General features: G+C 46.2%; 1 protein-coding gene across 13 annotated transcripts in view; it reads right to left on the bottom strand.

Annotated features, from left to right (window-relative positions):
* Positions 1 to 21,504, bottom strand: part of NSD1 (nuclear receptor binding SET domain protein 1) — a 175,691-nt gene that overhangs the window by 142,730 nt on the left and 11,457 nt on the right. For 3 of the 13 annotated variants that reach the window (XM_043982067.1, XM_043982066.1, XM_043982054.1), the window contains exons 1-2: positions 3,263 to 3,414; positions 1,098 to 2,062 (exon numbers count right to left, since the gene is read on the bottom strand). In XM_043982067.1, coding sequence (XP_043838002.1) covers positions 1,098 to 2,045 — 948 coding nt within the window. In that variant the 5' untranslated portion in view covers positions 2,046 to 2,062; positions 3,263 to 3,414. Of the gene's footprint in view, positions 1 to 1,097; positions 2,530 to 2,659; positions 2,723 to 3,262; positions 3,415 to 4,475; positions 4,497 to 4,527; positions 4,637 to 5,041; positions 5,112 to 9,732; positions 9,861 to 21,504 lie in introns of those variants that run through there. The other 10 variants (XM_043982064.1, XM_043982065.1, XM_043982061.1 and 7 more) reach the window with 10 other exon arrangements.

Genomic DNA, 21,504 nt, shown 5'->3' with positions numbered 1-21,504 from the left:
CCAGGACACACTCAAGCATTACCCAAAAAGATCTGCAGTAATTAGAAACAAACCCAGATACACAAAGCCACACTAAGGAATCAGAGTATTTTAAGGAGAGCTGAGACATATCTAAGATATGAATCAACAGAAACAAAAGTGACACACCCACATTCTCCTATAACTTTAAAGAACAGTTCAGCTATTTGGTAGAGTTCAAGTGCCCCAAAGAATCACCACATACCATAAAACTATCTGTTTCTCAACCTTCCCCATAATGGCTATTTTTGAAGTACTTGTTGGCAAAGCAGTCCTTTTCTTAGTAACAATGCTGATGACCATGACAGTGTGTAAAGGAGCAATGAAATTTGGTCAAAACCTCAATCTTTACTTAAAAATCACTTCATCCAATCCCCTCTCATGACAGATTAGGAAACTGAGGCACAAAGTGATATGCCCAACCCTCTACAAAAGCAGTCAAACTATTAACTGTACTAAGAACCTTTTAAACTAGTGTCTAGGTGATTCATTTTTTACTTTTTAAGCACTAAAATTATCAACTACTTCAGTATTAACATTACCTTGAGATTCCTATAATTGTGTCTTGTGTACAAAGCCATACCTTCAACAACAGGAAATTCAGAGCAGCAACCAGAAACTTTAAATGTATTCTGACTTATTATGCATGATGAATGCTGGAAGCTTTGGTTTGTGCCAAAGAGATAGAGAACAGCAGCAAAAGCAATCTTATCTTAACTAAAAGTAATCAGTTTTTTCTATAAAGGCTTGACTTAATGAAGAAATTGAAGGCCAAGTAAAAAGCATGTGTCACTGACAGGCAGTGAAGCCTATCACTATTTGCTTAAAAAGTTAAAATAAATGTATACTATTAGCTCTCAAAACTAAGTTCTGTTTCCCAGTAGGTTTGAAACTAAGCCTGACTTCTCTTGATAACCAAACACATAAAAAACATAGATCTAAAATACTTTAGATTTTCCTTGTCAATAAATGACCCAGGTTTCCAATTACAAAATGATACACAACAGAAACTCTACTAGCAATTATCAGTTTCTAAAGTTGTCTGTAATACATGTTAAGTTGTACCAAAAACTGCTTACAACTTGTATTTCTTGTGAAGCAGATGATGATGATGTTCCAGGTAATTCTATCATGTTTCCTAATGTACTGGTACTGGAGTCTGGATCATCCTGAAAAGATAAATTTATGGAGTTTAATTGTTCTTCTAATGTAATATTTGTATCTCCTAGTGAACAGGGGCCTGGGTGAAGCTCTGGTTTTTCAATTCTGCTGTCCATGGCAGTTCTTTGATTATTTTTCTGCATTTCGTTTTGAGGAGCTAATGGTAAAACTGGTGACTTTATTTCACAACTTTCTGTTGTGCTGTCTTGTTCAATTCCAATGAGCACTTCTATACCATTCTCTGATTGGGTCTGGTAATTGCAGGTAGTATTTGTCTTAGTTAGGTCTTGCCTTGTTTTCTCAAAGTTTTCGTCTATACTGTCATCCTCTGTGCCTGGCTGCTCTGTGTCCATTTCAGACTCTATATCTGTATCTGCATCTTCCATACAAACAAAATTGTCAAAGTGTAGAATCCCATTCTTGACAGTCTTTGTTATTTTTACCTTGAACTCAGGGGAGTCATTACAAGTGGGTTCCTGTTTCATAGCAAGTGCTCTTGGATCACCAGGACTCAAGGAAGTGCAAACATTTGGTGACCCAGATCTTGAATCTCTCTTTTCAGGGTCTTGAAGGGATTCTGATCCATCAGCAGACCCATTTAAATATTCTACATTGATCATGGAGGCCAAATCCTGTAGTCGCCGCAGTGGAATGTAACAAGATGATGGATCTTGTCCATAAGTAATTTTGGATGTTCCACTATTAATGGCAGCCGATAACTGCATAGTACACCCATTAAGAGGTTCAGAAATATTGGATTGACCATTACCGAAAGGGGTGTCCTTTTCTTCAGGGGCATCTAAATCCACTGTGTTGGAAAAGGGCTGCAGACAATTTCTTCTGGGCAGTTCACAGGTCTGATCCATTCTGGGCCAACATCAACCTGCAAACCAAAAATAAGGCAATCAATGAGAGTGAAGAGAAGAACCACCAGTCTCCTTTGGTCTCCAAAATGGCAGCACTACTTAAGAGGCCTACATCTCCTCAAAGCCTCCCCAACACACTTCCACAGGAGAAAAAAGTTCCTCAGGCTAAACTAGGCTCAGAAAGCTACAATACCATCTTCCCAGGGAAGAGAAGAAGGGCGCAGATCCCTGCACATGGTCTCCAACAGCAGCTTTTTCCAATGCTTCGGAGACAAGAGGGGGCCATTTGGTTTTGAACTAAAATTATAACCTCCTGCAATTCGGTAAAACATGGACTGTCAAAGGAAAGAGTCAGTACCCTCCCCCCAAGGACAAACAGAGCCCTCAGCAGCAGTTTTCTCCTGAGTTGGAGAACCTGGGCAGGGAGTGGGCTTTGGTTTGGTGGCACAAAAAGGAACGCGCCCCCCCCCCCTCCGGCTCCAGTCACAATAGCGCTGCACCCTGCAAACCGCAGCAAAGCCAGTGGAGAGGCCACAGGCGATCACTTCTCCCGTTGGCGGCAGCGTCCTCCTGCACCTCCTCCCCTCCAACCCCAGCGACCCAATGGCCAGCACCTCGGGGGCCCGGCAAGGAGTCAGGACAGCAGCAATTGCTGCTGCTGCAGCTGCAGATTGACAAACATGGCTGCTGCTGGTGCTGCCTGCCCCCAGCCCCCGCTCCTGCCTGCTCCTTCCCAGAGCACCGCACGCTCATCAATATTCAGCGGCCTGGAAACTTTGCAGCCCGGAGGCTGCCCCCACAGACACCTCCCACCTGCTCGGCTACAGGCCTTCCGGCCTGTCCGACTGCCCCTGGCCTGAGGGGCTGCCCCCGGGTACCCGAAGCCCCGGGGGAAAGAGTGGGACCTGGGCTGCAACTCGGCCCAGGCCCGGGGGGGAGGGGAGGAAGTTCGCAGCAGGGGCCGGCTAGGCCCGAGCGCGGCTGGTAGTGATGGAGAGGGGAGGGGGCCATACTCCTCCTCCTCCTGCTGCTGCTGCTGCTGCTACTGCTGCTGCCTGGGCCACTGGCTCGGTTCGGCCTGGCCCGGCCGACTCTGCCCGCGAGCTCACTGACTCGCGCTGGGGCCGCAGCTGCAGCCCGAGCAGGGCTGGTGTTCTCCCCGGCTCAGCTTTCCGCCCCCCCCCCCCCGGCGCCCCGCCCCCCCATCGCCCCCTCACCTCACACGGCCGCCACCATCTTCCCCGCCAGGCCCGGCCCGAGCCGGCCCTCCCCTGCTCAGCGCTCGTGGCGCCCCCTCCCCGGCCTGGCTGCTGGGGAGGGGGACTGACCTCATTACGCTGGGTAGGGGGTAAGCAGTGAATGGGGAGAAAGAAGCCGCTCGCTGCGCCCCCCCCCTCCCCCCTCCCCGCTTCTCTCTTCCTAGGCTGAAGGCAGCGAGCGAGCGCCCGACCTGCCCCGGCCTGTTTCTCCTCCTCCTCCTTCTCCACTCACTCCCCCCCGCCGCCACCACCACCCTCCTCCACCCTCCTCCACCCTCCACGGCGCGCGCTGGGGCCCTATGCGCGCGTGCGCGTGTGCGCGTGCTTCCCCTCTCCCGCCCCCGGGGCTTCGTCTCCCAGCGCGCGCTCCCTCCTCCTCACTCTTGGGGTTCAGTGCGGGTGAAGGCCGGTTCGCGACGGCGCCGCCCAATCAGCTCCGCCCCTCAGCTTCAACCCCCCCCCTTCTCACTATATATATACCCCCCCCCCCGCCCCGCTCCCGGTCTGCCACCCTCCTCGTGCCGGGCCCTAGAGCGCCGGGCCCACTGCGCCCCGCGGCCCTGTGCTGTCAAGGCAAGGGCCCGCTTCGAGGGGGGTGGCTGGGGGAGGGAGAGCTGTATCCGTCTGTGCCTCCGTCGGAAGCCCGGTGAGGGCCGGCGATGTCAGGCTGGAGTGTCTCTGCAGCCCCTCACACACCTCTGAGCGCCGCCGCCCCTGCTCCTGCTAGGGGCCCGGCTGCAGCCGCACATGGCTCTGCTGCTGCCTGCAGCCCCCCGGCTCTCGGTGCCAGGTGGTGCCGCCTGACTTGGCCTGCCCCAGCCCCGCACCTGGCAGCGATGGCGACTGCCACTGCTGCGGCCTTGCCCACCCCTTTCCTCCAGGCCCGCAGGCCTTCCCTCCCTCCCTCCTTGCCCGCCTGACCCGACTCGGCCCGCGTCAGTCCCGGCCTCCATCTTAGGTTACAGCCAGGGCTCCCCATCCACTGGGCACCTGCCCCCCCCAACGGGTCTGGACCAGTCCCCGCCTTGCTCTAGGGCCCACCTGGGTGTCTGGGCTGGGGGGCTCCCCACGGCCTCAAGACAGCCCCCCCAGATGTGACGACTGCAGGTGATCTTCCAGCCCCCACCCCACCCCCCCAAAATACATATAGATAGATACCACCACCACCGACCCAGCTGAGCAGGAAACAAAATGGAGGCAGCTGCTGGTCTCCCTGAACGAACCTGGAGCAGCCCCAAAGGCTGGTTCCTCGGCTCAGGCCGGGCCTTCGGGGCGGCGGCAGGATGGGCACCGCGGGAGCAGGGGCTGCAGCTTCAGCGGGGCTGCCCCCTGGAGCTGAGGGGGGGGGGGTAGTGAGGGGGAGACACCGTCTGGCTCTTCCCATACCCCCTCCCACCTCCCCTTCCCTCCCCCTCCCCGCCGATGGTGGTGCAGCAGCGCCCAGCAGCTTGGGTCGGGTTACCCCACCCTGCTGCCCGGCCTGGGCCACGGTCCCCACCCTCAGGCGAACGGACCACCCGCCCCGCCCCCGCTACACACCCATCCTAGCCCCGGAACAGCCCTGGGAAAGTGGGGGGGGAGACACACAGGACCCCCCCCGCCCCCCCCGCAGCGAGGGCGGCGGGTCCCCACTCCATGCGAACAGCTCCCTCTCGCCCCGCCTGCCTGCAAGTGTGTCTGCAAGCCTGCAAGTCTGTCTGTCTTTCGGTCCGTCCTTATCGGGGTCTTGGCCCTTACCGTCCCGCCCCCACTCATCCGTCAAGGTCCAGATTCGAGGCCGGCTCCCTCACTCCAGCCTGAATTTCCCTCCTCCCATTTCCCCCCCACCCTCCTTCTCCTTCTCCTCCTCCCCCTTCTCCTCCCCCCCCCCCCACTCCCCCAGCCCGGGGTATTGGTCTTGGTATTTCCCAGCCTTGGGTCCCAACCCTCTATACACACACCCCTTTCCCTCCTGTCCTAAAGCCTCAGGGGGTCCCTCTGGGGCGGATTTCCCTGTTCTCCAGGGTTAGGGTCTGAAGGGACTAGGAGCGGGTGAGATGGAGCACTGCTCACTTCCCTAATTCCCCCTTCGCCCTCCCTTCCCCCGATCTGCTGCCTGAGCTCCTTTGCCACCCAGGGAGAATAAGACCTGAGGGTCCCCAGCGCTTCCCTGGCCTACTCGGCCCACGGTGACAGCAGGAGGCGCCTAATTATTCAGTACTTGAGCGAAATGCACCCAGACACCAGACGGGGCGAGAGGGCGGATAAACAAAGGGCATATGCGGTCCCGGGAGGTGCCACCACGACTCCGAAAGGAGGCTGCTCGGCTGAGGCTGCTGCCGCTGCCGCCGCCGCTGCCGCCGCCGCCGCCGCCGCTGCAGTTCTCGGCGCTGATGCAGATGGCCCTCTAGTGCAGCCTGAGCTCAGCCTTCCTCCCTGCAGCGGGGCTGGGCGGCCGGCTTCTCTTGGGAACCGGCTTTCGCCGTCGCCGCTGCCGCCTTTTGGTACGGCAAAAAACCCCAAACCAAAACAAAACTACCACCCCTCCACCCCCATCCACGGCCCGCGCCCACCCAGACCCAGAGAGCTTAGGAAGAAGGGAAGGTTCACTGGGGGACACCCGGCCGGGTTGCTGCGTTGGCTTAATGCCTGTTGCAAGTTTAATAACACGATTGGCCCGGGAGGCTTGAGAGATGAGACACCGGTTCCAGCCAAGGAACTCCCTGGGTTATGTAACAACTAGGCCCAAACGGGCTTCAGAGAGGCCTGGGAACTCAGGACTAGGAAAATCAGGAGCTTTCATTTTCCAGCACCCCAAACCTAAAGTTCATGGTGTTTACAGTGAATTAGTCCTGGCTTAGTCCTTTTAGAAAATTAAAGCTTAAGGAGATTTTTCAGGACCCGGAAGGATTTCAAGTCCACTTTGGGTCTCCACCCCACCCCAACAATCCTTTAACTTTTTCTTGCCCCTCCCCCAAGCCCTCGGCAAAATCATGCAATGTTGAGTTATTACTGTCTATCCTAGTTGGTTATGCCACTCACAACCACTCCACTCTTCAAAATCTATCTCCTCCAGAAAGCCTTCACTGATTCGGCAAAGAATGTCCCAAACAAATCAAAAACAACCTACCTTCAAGGAACCACTGTACTTCCCTGCCACTTGAGATAGGGCTGGGCATCAATGCCTATTTCATTGCCATGGCAACTGTGCTTATCTACAGCCTGTGAACTCCACTCTAAACTTACCTAGGCCAGAATTCCCAAGAGGTTAGAGTTTTTCAGTGAGGGCTATTCTACAATATAAGCCCAGATATGCCCTATGTTTCCTATTCTATCACATTAAGTACAATAAGCTCCACCAGGCTATGATCCTATGAAGCTGAGTGGAAAGAGGGCAAGAAGACTCAGTGCTCTCTTTGTCTCATAGTCTCAGGACAACAACTTACAACAATCAAGAAAGAGATCCAAGATGCCTGCATATTTGATCACAAACAAGTCCACACCCTTATGGGGCAGATTTTAAATTCTAAGGCAGGTATATATTCTTTGCCTAATAGTGGCCATCACTTTCCTGATCTATGAGTAAGGAGTCTGACTGAAGGAGACGAGATGAGGTTTAACAGAAAAACCCTGGGTTTAAAATAACTGACTAAACTCACTGGATAAGAACCTTTACTAAGCTGTGTGACCTTTGGCAAGGCACTTCATCTGGAAAGAACCAACAGATAAGGAAACCCTGGGGGAAAAATGCATAAACTCTCCATACCTCAATATTCTCAACTGTAAAATGGTGAATAATATTTATGCTACTGACTTCATAAAATTGTTTTAAGGAAAACAATTTGTATGCCTTAAACCCTTATAGAAATAGTATAATTATTGTTGCATTCATTCCCATCATTTGAATGACTCCAGAGTCGTCCTTTGCCCCTCTTGATAATTCGGCCTTGGAGCCTCTCCCTTCCAGAACCTACTGGACAGACTACACATTTACTAAGCTCAATTACTCTGCTAGGCTCTGGCAATAGACAAAATAGCCATTACCCTCAAGGAACTTACATTCTATCAGGAGAAACTTGGGTGTGAGTTTAAGTATAAAAGATATATCAAGTAAACACAATGTCATTTTATTTAGGGGAGTGGGAGGCCACCTCGTATAGGAGGTAGATTACTCTGAGCTGCCCACCAAACTTAGAGATTCTACAGGGTGCTCCAGTGAGAAGGAAGGTGTCGGTTCCACCAGAAATACTGAGCAGATGAGGATGGCTTGTCTGTGCACCACAGGGAAGCACACCAGTCTGGTCAGAGTAGAGAGAAGTCAAGAAGGGGATTAGGGCCAGGTTATAAATTGCCAGAATTGCTCAAGCCCCTCAGGTTTGCTGAACAGACTCCTTCCACTACAGTGAAGGAGAAAAGTTTCTGCCCTCAAAGGGTTTATCATCTTGTGACGGTTCTCAAGATGGGTGAGAACCTGAATTCAAGTCAGCCCTGGCACCTCAGTCACCTGGGCTATGTGACCCAGGACAAGGCAATGTGCCTCTCAGACAGTACTCAGTGAGGATCTGTAAATCGGGCCCTGCAGTTAGTAAGCACTTTATACAATGTTAGTGTTCACCGAGTTCTCACTCTCACCCTGAGCCTCCCCTTCCAAATTTGCTTTGTACTTTCCCCACAGGGTCTGTGCAGATGAGCCTCTGCTTGACGTTCCAATCCCTTCAGAATTTGTCCATCTCCCCTTCCAGTCTCAGCACCTGAGTGCCAACTCCCCCAACTTTCCCCCTTTGACCCAGGGACACTGACCCCCCCCCTCTCCTGTGCACTCCAACCCACAGGCTCTTTCTCTGGCTCTACCGTTCCTGGAGTGCTCTCCCTCCTCATCTCCACCTCCTGGTTTCCCCAGCTTCCTTCAAACCCTGACTAAAACCAACCTTCTACAGGAAGCCTGTCCTAATTTGAGTGCTTCCCCTCTAGGAGCTATTCCCTACTTATCCTGTGCACATACAGCTTGTTGAGACATAGGTGTCTGCAGTTGTTAGATGGAGAGCTCCTTGAGTGCCAGAACTCTGCTTCTGCCTTTCAGTTTTCACCCAGCACTTACCGTCACACCTGGCACACAGGAATAGGCAGCTAATAAATACTTATTGGCTGACTGACACATTTGACATCTTGACCTCTTCCACTTTTTCTTCCCAGCTGCTCAAGGATTTTCTCATTAACAAATACCCAGGGGGCTGCTAGGTGGCACGGTGGATAGGGCACTGGCCCTGGATTCAGGAGGACCTGAGTTCAAATCCGGCCTCAGACACTTAACACTTACTAGCTGTGTGACCCTGGGCAAGTCACTTAACCCCAACTGCCTCACTAAAACAAACAAAACAAAACAAAAAACAACCAAACACAAATACCCAGGGAACCAAAGTTTCTTGGGAACCACTTGACCCTGAACAGATAGGGAAAAATTTGACCTGATCTGGCAACACTGTCTTGTGCCACCCTCCCTCCCTCCCTTCTTCACTCACTCACTCACTCACCCACCAAATTTCCTAAACTCCTAGTCACAGCAATAGAAGTTCACATTCGTAGAGTGCTTTCAACAACCCTGAGATAGAAGATGCAACTATTATCCCAATAGCAGGTGCTTAATAAATGTTCATCGAATGTTTGTTGTTCAGTCATTTTAGTGGTATCTCTCAGTCGTATCTGACTCTTCATGGCCCCATTTGGAGTTTTCTTGGCAGAGATACTGGAGTAGTTTGTTATTTCCTTCTCCAGCTCATTTTACAGATGAGGAAAATGAGGCAAACAAGGTTACATGACTTGCCTCTTGTCATGCAGTTAGTGTTTGAGGCCAGATTTGAACTCAGGTCTTTCTGAATCCAGGCCTGGCCCTTGTGCCACCTACCTGAGTCCCTAGTTCTCTTCAAAGAAAATTAACTCAAACACTATTTCTCCAAGATACCTTCCCTGATTTCCCTCAGTTGTTAGCACCTGTCACCCTCAAAATACTTTGTATATGTCCTGTATTTACTTAAGAGTGAACACAGCAGGGGCGGCTAGGTGGCGTAGTGGATAAAGCACCGGCCCTGGATTCAGGAGTTCCTAAGTTCAAATCCGGCCTCAGACACTTGACACTTACTAGCTGTGTGACCCTGGGCAAGTCACTTAACCCCCATTGCCCAGCAAAAAAAGTGAACACAGTGCACCCACACACTACATACACTACACACACACACACACACACACACACACACACACACACACACACACACACACACGAGATGGATCTTTCCAAGCATGAACATTGCCCAAGTTCAGGGCCCATTCTAGCTCAGCCAACCACCCCTTTTCCACAAAAACCCATCAATTGACAGCTCCTTTCTTTTCTGAGCGTCTAGCACTGCAGGCCTGGGAGATGCATCTGGGTGGTAAGAAAGAATATTTGTCCTTACCTGAGTCTTGGAGCACCTTCCTGCTTAGGGCATGTCATGTCATAACTCTTGTTCAGGAGCTCCCAGAGACGAATAAAGACAACTGTTGGCCCTCCTTTCTCAGAGAGGAGTCTCTGGGGAATGTTCCCCTGTGGTAAGAACACCTGAAACTTAATATGTTAGAAGCTAAGCAGACATTTTTTCCCACAATCACCGAATCCCCTCCCAATTCTCCAGTTCCCCACAATGGCTCCCCACCCCCCCCCATTCAATGACACTACCAACATGGGCTTGTTTTGTGTTAAGCAATGTTTGCTTTCTCAGTTCCCAAAACTGGAAGGGTTTGTAAGCCTGGTACCATGGAAAGAGCAGTAAATCTTAAGTCAGAGGACCTGGGTTCAAATCCTACTTCTGACCTAAGAGCTTTCTAACTGTGGGCAAAGCACTTCACCCTGCCACAGTCTCATTTTCTTCATCTGTAAAATGGAAGAGATGGCCTCAGAAGTCCCTTCCGGGTCTAGAGCTTTCACTCTATGGCTTCAGAACTAGAAAAGATCTTGCTGCAGAACTAGGAGAGTCTTGGGAATACAGAAAGGCAGACCTCTAAAAGACTTTAGAGGCATTGTGCTAAGTAGAAACCCTCACTACATAAAGAAGGGGAAACAGGTCCGGAGAGGGAAAAAGTCTTGTCCAAAGTGGGTAGCTGGGCCAAAACTCAAACTCAGGTCTCCTTGGTCCTCTGACTCCCAGACTAGTGCTTGTTCCCCTAATACAGGGGGCAGTAAAGATCCCAGCATCCAGTACTGCCTCCAAAGTTGGCTCGGACCCAGCCTTCCCTCACACTCCTCAGACTCTCTTCCAGCCACATCCATTATGGGACGTGGATTTGCCTCTAAGAGCACCCCTGAGGTGAGTTTCTATCTCCTAACCCAACGGCAAATATCCTATCCTGTCTAAGTCTAAACTGCCCTAGGTTTTTTCAGTGTCCTTCCGGGATTGCTTTATTCCTGCCTACTATGCTCCCCCTTAACACCACAGTCCAAGGCTTTTCATCCTTTCTACCCCACCCCCACCCCAAAGCCTTTTCCCTACCTTCCCCCACCCCCCATCATCAATTATAGACTTGGGAGTCAGGAGGGTCATTAAAGATCATCTAGCCCAATGCCTCATTTTACAGACCAGAAAACTGAGGCTCAGAGAGGAAAAGAGACTTGCCCATTTGGGGAGGGGTCCCCACCCAAACTAAACCTAAAGCTCAACTCATGGAAGACATTATGTGAGTAATAATGACTCCCATTACAGAGGATATTTATCACAGTCGCCCAGTGAAGCAGCCTGGGGCTGAGTATGAACTAACTCTTCAGACCTTCAGTGTCTAAACTGTGGCATAGAGAACTTAAGATGATTCCCAGATATGGACTGCGCAGGGCAGAGCACAGGTCAGTCAGGATCCTCACAGTGAGGCCGAAAAGCTCTCATGTCACATATTACACAAACTGTGGCCTAGGCATGTTTCCCCATTCCTGGACTCCTAAGTATTAATACCCCCATCTGAAAGATAAGGAGGCATGAAACACTTTGCCCAAGGTCACCCAACTGAAAGAGAGACAGAGAGACAGAGAGAGACAGAGACACAACAGAGCCAGAGCTACTCCCTAGGTTCTGGGCTCCTTTTACACCAATACACTACACTGTTGGCCTGAAGGCCTGAATTCTGAATCTGACCCAGCCACAGCCCTCTGATGGGAAAGCTAGCAGAGCCAGACTGACACAAAAACAGCAGAGGTAACAAGTAAAAAAAAAGCTTACAGGGCTGTGATTATGCCTAATTCACTTTAGCCCCTGAAGAATGAACTACCACCACCACCACCAGTAGCAGTAACTATTGGTAGTAGTAATAATAGTAGCTAACATTTATATAGCACCTACTATGCCCCAAGGACTGGGCTAAGCACTTTATAACTATTATCTCATTAGATCCTCACAACAGAGTTCCATGCTATTGTCATCCCATTTTACAGTTAGGAAAAGGCAAGTAGAGGTTAAGTATCTTGCCCAAAGTCACACAGCTAGTTAACATTAATAGCTAGTTAATGTCTAGAGTCAAATTTGAACTCTGGTCTTCTGACTTAAGTTCCAACACTCTATCCACTATACCACCTTGCTGTCCCACTATGTGACTGAGCCCACATCAAGCATCTGGTTTGGATTGGGTTTTTTGTTTGTTTGGTTTTTTTGGGGGGGTAAGGGAGAGAGTAAAGGATCATACTTCCTACCATTCCAGGAATGTTCTTCCCAAAGTACCACTGATCTTGTGTTTAGGAAAGCCCCTTCCCCTGTGAGCCATAGTTTCCTTGTCTGTAAAATGAGATGTGGTTATACTAGATCTGGCTTTTTAAATTTTTCACTTAGGATCCCTTTTCACTCAAGAAATTGGGGGGAGGGGGAGCGGAGCAGGGCAATGAGGGTTAAGTGACTTGCCCAGGGTCACACAGCTAGTAAGTGTCCAAGTATCTGAGGCTAGATTTGAACTCAGCTCCTCCTGAATCCAGGGCCTATGTTTTATCCACTGTGCCACCTAGCTGCCCCACTTGAGAAATTTTTACACAACCCCAAGCATATAGGTATATAAAATAGTTGTACATAACCTTTTACTGTTGCCAAATTTTGAGACCCCCCACATTCAGCTTCTCCACTCCAAGACCCATTGCTTAAGAAGCTAAGCTATGATCATCTCCGCATCCTGGGACACTAGCTACATCACTCAACAATCTCCATTGGCTTCCCAGTGGCTACTACAAACGGTAACAAAAATCTTCCTGATCCCTGCAGTCAAGTATTTCCAAAAAAGCTGGCTCTGACCCAGCCTTCTTTCACACTCCTCCCATTCAAAGACTGTTCCAGCCAAACTGGACTACTCTCCATCTTTCATTCTCACTAAAATCTTCTCACCTCCACGATGCTCAGACTATCCACATTTCTGGAATGAGCTTTTCCCAAACAATTCTGTTGAATGAAATCCTTCCCCCTTCTTTCCCAGCCCATGCCATTCCTCAGTGAAGCCTTTTGTGACCCCCATCCCATCCTCCAACTGAAAGTGACCACTCCTCCTTAAGTTTCTCCTAGTACTTCCCAATCTGCACAAGAGTCATCTTCTCTCTTCTGTCATAATTATTTGAGTTTTATTTCCCCTTCAATATAATATTTGTTAACAAATATATCTATATAAAAAATATTTGTGGGGCAGCTAGGTGTTGCAGTGGATAGAGCACCAGCCCTAGATTCAGGAGAACCTGAGTTCAAATGTGGCCTCAGACACTTGACACTTACTAGCTGTGTGACCCTGGGCAAGTCACTTAACCCTCATTGCTCCACCAAAAAACAAACAAAAAAATGAGACTTATGGAGTGAAAACTACTCTGTGATCCTCAAAATAAGTTACAAGGATGAAATCAGAACCAAGTACTCATGATCCCAGTAGGCCTTGCCACTGCCAGAGCCTGTACTCTTAGAATAAAGACAAAGAGGGTATAATTCTTTAAAGAGGAATTCCTAAGGACCCCAAACCCCCACCCATTTTCCCCTTAACAGACATGGTTACCACCATGTTGAGCTGAGGAAAAAGACTGGAAATTTAGGGTGAACACTGGGTAAACTTTCATCTAAGAAACTCTTGACGTAGTACTATATAGAAGGTTGAATAAAGGATAATATTGAGGCTTCCTTGGCTTCCAGCTCTAGAAATTTAACACTGCTGGGCTAAGTGGACTTATGGGCCTGCATTCAATCTTGGCAATGAGCATGGAGCTATGATGGGGCCCTTAAAACACTGGATGGTAAAGTTAGGAGGCCCAAATTTAGAAAGGGCCTTAGAACACACAACTTCAGGGCATAAGAGAAGTACAATTGAAACAGTAATAATACCTTGTATGTGTATTGCACTTTAAAGTTTACAAAAGCCCTTCAGACTCTCCAGGAATGTCATAAAAATGATTCAGGCATCAGAATGAGGACGGACTGGCTAACAGAGATCCCTTCTACCAGATTTAGAGCTAAAAAGGACCTTAAAAGAGATTAGCCAGGCCAACCCACTCATCAAACAGATTAGGAAACAAACCTTGCCCTATATTTAACAACTTCAGATAAAATCCCGATGGACTGGCTAGTATGACAAAAAAGGAAAATGGTACATGTTGGAAGGGATGTGGGAAAACTGAGACACTAATGCATTGTCAGTAGAGTTGTGAACTGATCCAACCATTCTGGAGAGCAATTTGGAACAATGCCCAATGGGCGATAAAACTCTGCCTACCGTTTGACACAGCAATAAAACCGTTAGGTCTGTATCCTAAAGAGATTTAAAAAGGGGGCTAGGAAGAACCCATATGCATGAAAATATTTATAGCAGCTCTTTTTGTAGTGGCAAAGAATTAGAAATTGAGGAGATACTCATCAACTGAGGAATGCCTGAACAAGTTGTGGTATATGGTTGTGATGGAATCCTACTGTGCTATAAGAAATGATCACACCAAAAAAATAAAATAAAATAAAATAAAATGATAATATATATACAGGGGCATCTAGGTGGCACAGTGGATAGAGCACCAGCCCTGGATTCAGGAGTACCTGAGTTCAAATCCAGCCTCAGGCACTTAACACTTACTAGCTGTGTGACCTTGGGCAAGTCACTTAACCCCAATTACCTCACCAAAAAAAAAAAAGGAAAAAGAAATGATCAGCAGGATGCTTTCAGAAAAACCTGGAAGATTTATATGAAGTGATACAAAGTGAAATAAGCAGAACCAGGAGAACACCATACATAGTAACAGCAATATTGTATGATGAACAACTGTGAATGATTTAGCTAGTCTCAGCAATACAAAGATCCAAGACAATTATGAAGAACCTATGAGGAAAAACGCTATATAAAGAACTGATGGAATCTGAATGCAGATCAAAGAAACATATTGGTTCTTTTTTTAAAAACTTTCTTTATTTTGGGGTTTTTTTTGTTCTATGTTTTCTTTCACAACATAACTAATATGGAAATGTGTTTTGCATGACTACACATGTATAACCTTTATCAAAGTTCCTTCTCAATGAGAGGGAAGGGGAAGAAGGGTGAGAGAGAATTTGGACCTTAAAATTGTATAAAAAAAAAATTAAAGTTAAAAGTATTTTTACATGTAATAGGGAAAAAAATAAAATATTAAATTTTTTAAAATCAACTTCCTGGTCAACTCTCCACTAAGCTGCTTCCATTCTAGCCACCATCCTTATCTTCCCCAAACTCCAGTGCTGGATAGCTTTCACCAGTCTAGCTAAAGTCCTCCAGTCTACTTCCCAGCAATTAGCACATCACACTTATGCAGTTATCCTCATCAATTCCCAATACAACAAATGCCCTCTGGCTTTTGAGCTCCATGGAATGTATTCGCTTTCTTCATTAAAATGTAAACCCCTTGAGGGCAGAACTTCTATTTGTATACCCAAGTTTAGCAAAACCCTGACATTTAATAAATTCTCTACCTACCTTACCTACCTTACCTACCTACGAGAAGCTGTGGCAATGATAGTGAAAACCTTCCCTGACTAGAGAGGAAAGTTGATACAAGGAAGGAAGGAAAGGAGAAACCAACTTGAGGCAAACTGGATGAGGCCAGATTATGGAGGGCTCTTCTCAAAACTGGATGGGATCTCAAGAAGACATCTCAATACTACAGTGTCCCAGATAAGTGATTCTCCATCCGGACCTTGCATCTAATTCTGGAGACAACCCATTCCCCAGGCTTCCTTTAAGTCCCAACTAAAATCTCCCCTTCTAGACAAAGCCCCCCTTTTTTAAATTTAAATTTATTTTATTTTTAACTTATGAAATAAAACAAGCATTTCTACAAGACAGTATAATAAAAGAGGATGGCACATGAAACTGCAAATCAATTATGTACAATTTGCTATTCCTTTTAAATAGATATTCAAGTTATCACATCAATTTCTTCCCACCCCCACCCCTTTTTTCCTCTCCCCTCCTCCAACCCAATTCCTCTTACTTCTAGTGCCTTCCTTCCACTAATTATCTCCAATTGATCCTGTATCTATGTTGTTTGTACTTACTTGTTTGCACACTGATTCTGAGCTCCTCCAGGGGCAGGGACCACATTTTGCCTCTTTTGTATCTTCACTGCTTAGCACAAGTGCCTGTACAAAGCAGGCGCTTAATAAATGTTTACTGGCTGACCGACAACTCTAATTGTCAGCAAGTTTTTCTTTACATCCAACTGAAATCTGCCTACCTTCCACCTCCACACTGCTCCTCCGTTCTGCTCTCTGGGGTCAAACAAAATAATTCTAGCCCCACGTCTACCAGTCAGTCCAACAAATACTTGAAAATAGCTACCAAGTCCTCAACAAGCCTTCTCTTCTCCAGGTTTAAACAGCTCGTTACTTCAACCAGTATTCCTATGGCAAGGTCACTAGTGTCCTTACTAGTTATGTTACCCTCCTCTGCACACTCTCCGGACGGTCAATGTCCTTCCTAAAATGCACCGGATGGAACTAAACAGTCATCCGGAGCAGAGTACAGCAGGGCAGTCAATCTCCTACTATAATTCTAGCAACTATGCCACTCCTGAAACTGTTTAAAATCATATTAGCATTTGTTAAGCTGCCGGGTCACACTGCTTTCCTCAGTTTGCAAGACTGCCGCCTACATAATTCCCCAATACTATATGTACTTAAACAGTTGGATTCCCTGAATCCAAGCATAGTATACCTGCTAAATTTCATTTCAATGTAAAGCATAGCAGGTCAGAAGAGCCCAGAAATTGCCTCTGTCAAAAAATACAAGTAGAAGCACGGCAGGCAAGAAGAATGATGGTTAAGAGCCCAAATTCATTTATAAAACACAACAGAAGAGGGTAGTTGTTGTTGTTGTTGAGTCATTTCAGTCCTGTCTCATTCTCCGTGACCCCATTTGGGGTTTTCTTGGCAGAAATACTGGAGCGGTTTGCCATTTCCTTCTCTAGCTCAGGGTCACACAGCCAGTAAGTGTCTGGGGTCAAATTTGAACTCGGGTCCTCTTGCCTCCAGGGCCAGCACTCTATCCACTGTACTACCTAGCTGACCTGAAGAGAATGGTAGAAGACAATCAGCATTCCCTAAAAGTGAAAAGGAGAAGCAAAACCAAGTCTACAAAAAGCTTGGCAGGAGTTTCAACTAAATTATATCGTCCTAAGAGTAATTCTATGGGAAACTGGTCAAAAGAAAACAAATAGAAAATGAAATAGAATGGTCAATACCTATTTATTTGGTCTATACCTTTTTGCATCATCAATAACAGTTGAATGGCCACACTGGAAGACCTTTAGTACCAGATGACCTATATGAACTAAAAGAAATGGTTCTTAAAAAGACAAAATCCAAAAGAGATGCTGGACCAGACCAAGTGCACACCAAAGAAATCTCTACTGGAAGATGCACAGTCTTGAAAGCACTGAGGGATTTTATGATAAAGTAGAGGTCCAGTCATTCTGGAAAACAATTTGGAACAATGCCCAGAAAGTTACCAAACTATACACACCCTTTGTCTATCAGTACCGCTAAGCCACACTCCAAAGAGATGAAATAATAAAGAGACAAAAGACTCGTATGGACAAAAATATTTTAGCGGCAGTTTTTGTAGTGGCAAAGAACTCATGAAGTAACTGAATGAAATGTGGGATATAAAAGTAATGGAATATTATCATGCCATAAGAAATGAAAAAAGGGATGGTGCAGTTTCAGAAAAACCTGGAAAAACTCATATGAATGGATGTGGGCTGAAGTGTACAAAGTTAGAAAAACAATTTATACAATTCACAACATTGTAAAAACAACTTTTGAAAGGCTTAATTAAGAACACTGACCATTGTAATAACCAATCACAATTCCAGAGGACTGATGATAAAGAATACCACTGTCGGGGCAGCTAGGTGGCACAGTGGATAGAGCACCGGCCCTGGAGTCAGGAGGACCTAAGTTCAAATCCGACCTCAGACACTTAACACTTACTAGCTGTGTGACCCTGGGCAAGTCACTTAACCCCAATTGCCTCACTAAAAAAAAAAAAAAATACCACTATCCTACCACCTGACAGAAATGTGTGATGAATGCAAGGAGACAAACATTTGTGGAAATGGCCAGTGTAGAAATTTGTTATGCTTAACCATGCATATTTGTTACAAAATATTTTTTTCTTCTTTCTCAATTGGAGGGTTGAAGGAAAGGAGAGAAAATAATTACTTATTAATTGAAAAAAAGTTTAATTTTAAGAAATATCACAGGAATACAGGAGACAGGAAACTAACTCAAGGTTATCTAGTCTGATCCTGCTTTGTTTTTAAGTTAAAGAAATGAGACTTAGGGAGGTTAAATACCCTGCCCAAAGTTATACAGTTAAGTCAGTAAATGGCAGATATAGAATCTGGACCCGGATTCTTTTACTATAAATCCTTCAAACTTTCCATCATACTTAAGGAAGGAAAGATAGCAAAAGAATGGAAGCAATCAGAGACAATATTACTATCCCAAAAAGGTGATTAAAATGGTATTACTAACTACCAACCTAGATCTATTTCTCACAGTGGATAAAGCACAGGCCCTGGATTCAGGAGGGCCTGAGTTTAAAATCCGCCTCAGACACTTGACACCTACTAGCTGTGTGACCCTGAGCAAGTCCCTTAACCCTTATTACCCTGCAAAAAAGAGAGAGAAGGAAAGGAAAGGAAAGGAAAGGAAGGGAAGGGAAGGGAAGGAAAGGAAGAAGGTAACAGAAAGGCTTTTGCAAACAATTCACTCTGGCAGACCACATCTTTACAGTCAGAATATAAGATCCTACTATGTTTGTTTATGTAGAGCAAAATGCAGCAAATTCTCCTAGAGCGAGTAGTGTCTCATGCATATGTTAAGATCATACAAGAGAGGGGCAGCTAGGTGGCACAGTGGATAGAGCACCAGCCCTGGAGTCAGGAGTACCTGAGTTCAAATCCGGCCTTAGACACTTAACACTTACTAGCTGTGTGACCCTGGGCAAGTCACTTAACCCCAATTGCCTCACTAAAAAAAAAAAAAAAAAGATCATACAAGAGTCCTAGATCTGTGCTATCAGAGAGATTAACTGTTCAGCGATGCTCTGATTATTCAAGTCAATCAAGGCATAAAACAAGGAGATGGTCACCATAGGTATCACCACTGTCCCGGATGATATTCTAAGCAAGGTCCAAATAAAAGTGGGATTCCCAAGAGAGAGAGGACAAGGTCTTCCAAATGCTCATGTCTACTGATGACTTCATCTTTTGCTGAAAGCATGAAGTCCCAGAATATTATAGGGCCTCTTCAATGAGATCCATGATTATGCCAAAGAAATCAGCCTAATAAGCCATACTAGAAAAAACAAATGGATGAAGAATGCCTATTATCCAGATTAAGGTATGAAGCAGGATAGCCAGTCATCTGAATTAATATATAAGTATATATTTTTCAAAGATGAAAAAAAACTTTAACAAGAAAATCTATAGAGGATATATTGATATGAGTTGTGCCTAGAATTGATTAAGAGGGAAAAAATAGGCCAGATTGGATTTGGGAAATAAAGCCAGGAGAATTACAAAATTCTTAAGTTTCCCTGATATAAAACCCATTTTTTTTTTAAACATCTGAAGGGTCAAAGTTTCAGGTGATCCAAATGAAACAACTCGGGACAGGCTAGGCACAAGCAGACTGTACTATAATTCCATGATGTGCAAGAAAAAATGTAAAGGAAATCAAAGAGGAAATGTGTAAGTGGAAAAGGTGTCCTGACCTCATAATGAAATTGAAACTACATGACAGTCACTGGACTTCAGTGATACTCATTAAATGGCAAAAGACCTAGAGGAAGACCCCCAAAGGTTGGACAAGACTCATACAGGATGGCAAGTCAAGGATGGGTTTCAATCTGAACTAAAGGAGGGAATTGCCCACATCGATGAGGCCACAATCCACCTAAATATGCTGAATAAGTATTATTTTGAGTGCATCCTTGAAGTCACATGAGATCTTTTTAGACCCTAACTCATCCAAAGGGTCAGCCATCTTTCCCAGCTTCATGTCATTTGCGAATACAACAATCGTTTCTCTAAACTTTAGCAAAGGACTCTGGAGCAGCCACTGCACCAGAGGCTTCCTTCCAAGCGGACATAAAGCCCTGAATGGTTACCCTCTCTGCACTTGGTCATTCAACTGTTTCCAAATCCATCTCACCATCCTAACATCTCCCTCCTTCCTATAAGGGAAGAAAGAATGGGCAGGCTTTTGTTAAAAGTCTCCAGGCTAAGGGGCAGCTAGGTGGCGCAGTGGATAAAGCACTGGCCCTGGATTCAGGAGTACCTGAGTTCAAATCCGGCCTCAGACACTTGACACTTACTAGCTGTGTGACCCTGGGAAAGTCACTTAACCCCCACTGCCCCACCAAAAAAAAAAAAAACTAAAAAAAAATAATAATAATAAAGTCTCCAGGCTATCTAAAGCATCCCCAATCTACTAATACTATTTAAAAAAAAAGGGAGAAGGAAAGAAAGGAAGAGGAAGGAAGGAAAGGAAGGAGGGAGGGAGGGAGGAAGGAACAAAAGAAGGGAGGGAGGGAGGGAAGGAAGGAAGAAAGGAAGGAATGAAGAAATGGGGTTGGGGAGGAATATTGAGGAAAATTATGATGTAAAACACTATAAAAATTGTATTTTAAAAAAGAAAAGGGGGCAGCTAGATGGTGCAGTGGATAGAGCACCGGCCCTGGAGTCAGGAGGACCTGAGTTCAAATGGGACCTCAGACACTTAACACTTACTAGCTGTGTGACCCTGGGCAAGTCACTTAACCCCAAATGCCTCACTAAAAAAAAAAAAGAAAAAAAGAAAAAATAGGATTGATGTGCAATCATCTGTTCTTGATAAAACCATGCTGGCTTTTAATAACTACTTTCTTTTCTAAATTTACTAAGGTTTTACATTGCAAATACTGTCGGGATTGATTGTTCTGGTTAGTTTTGCTGAACTGCTCCCCCCCAATCCCTCTCCCACCACACATACACAGACATACTTTTTTAAATTCTTTTTTTCTTAAATAAGGGACTAGAGGAAATATATCTGGAAATGAAGTTAATCTATATAAATTTAAAATAATAATGTTCAAGGCCTCTGTCAGGAATCAACGTGGCATGAGGCTCACCAGTCTAAAGCTTGAATTTTCTACTTCTTTCTACTAGGACAATCTTTGCCTGTAAATAGCAGCACCTCTCCCATGGTCCACAACTTGTCACAGATCCTTGGCAATGACTGAACAATCACATCCACCAATTTTTAGCTTGATTTAATTTGATTTGTATTAAAAAAAAAAAAATCACTACCAGCACCACAGTGGGATGTCGTTCATCTGAGAGGGCCCAGTGTCTTGACTTCACTGAGGACAAATAGATGCCCTATTACCATCTACTCACTTATCTTGGGTTTCAACAAACTCCCTGTTAACCATTTTTAATCTAGCCTTCCCAGTGCAAAGATCATCTTTCTCCATAGAAACAAAGGCAAAGTAAAAACCAAGTAAGTAGTCTACCCATGTCTTCCTGACCCAGCATCATCCTTTCAGCCAGTCCTAGCCCTTCTCTCATCTTCCTGTTACCTCCAACATCACTTTAAATTAAAAGCCTTTTTCAGTTGTGCTTTGCCTTCACAACCAGAGAGAGAGCCCAAGGGGAGTTTTAGCTCTTCTAACACTATTCTTAAATG

Source organism: Dromiciops gliroides, chromosome 2 (assembly GCF_019393635.1).
Source record: "Dromiciops gliroides isolate mDroGli1 chromosome 2, mDroGli1.pri, whole genome shotgun sequence".
NCBI lineage: Eukaryota > Metazoa > Chordata > Mammalia > Microbiotheria > Microbiotheriidae > Dromiciops > Dromiciops gliroides.
The sequence above is the reverse complement of the archived record's forward strand: the minus strand, read 5'-3'. Positions and strand labels throughout refer to the sequence as shown.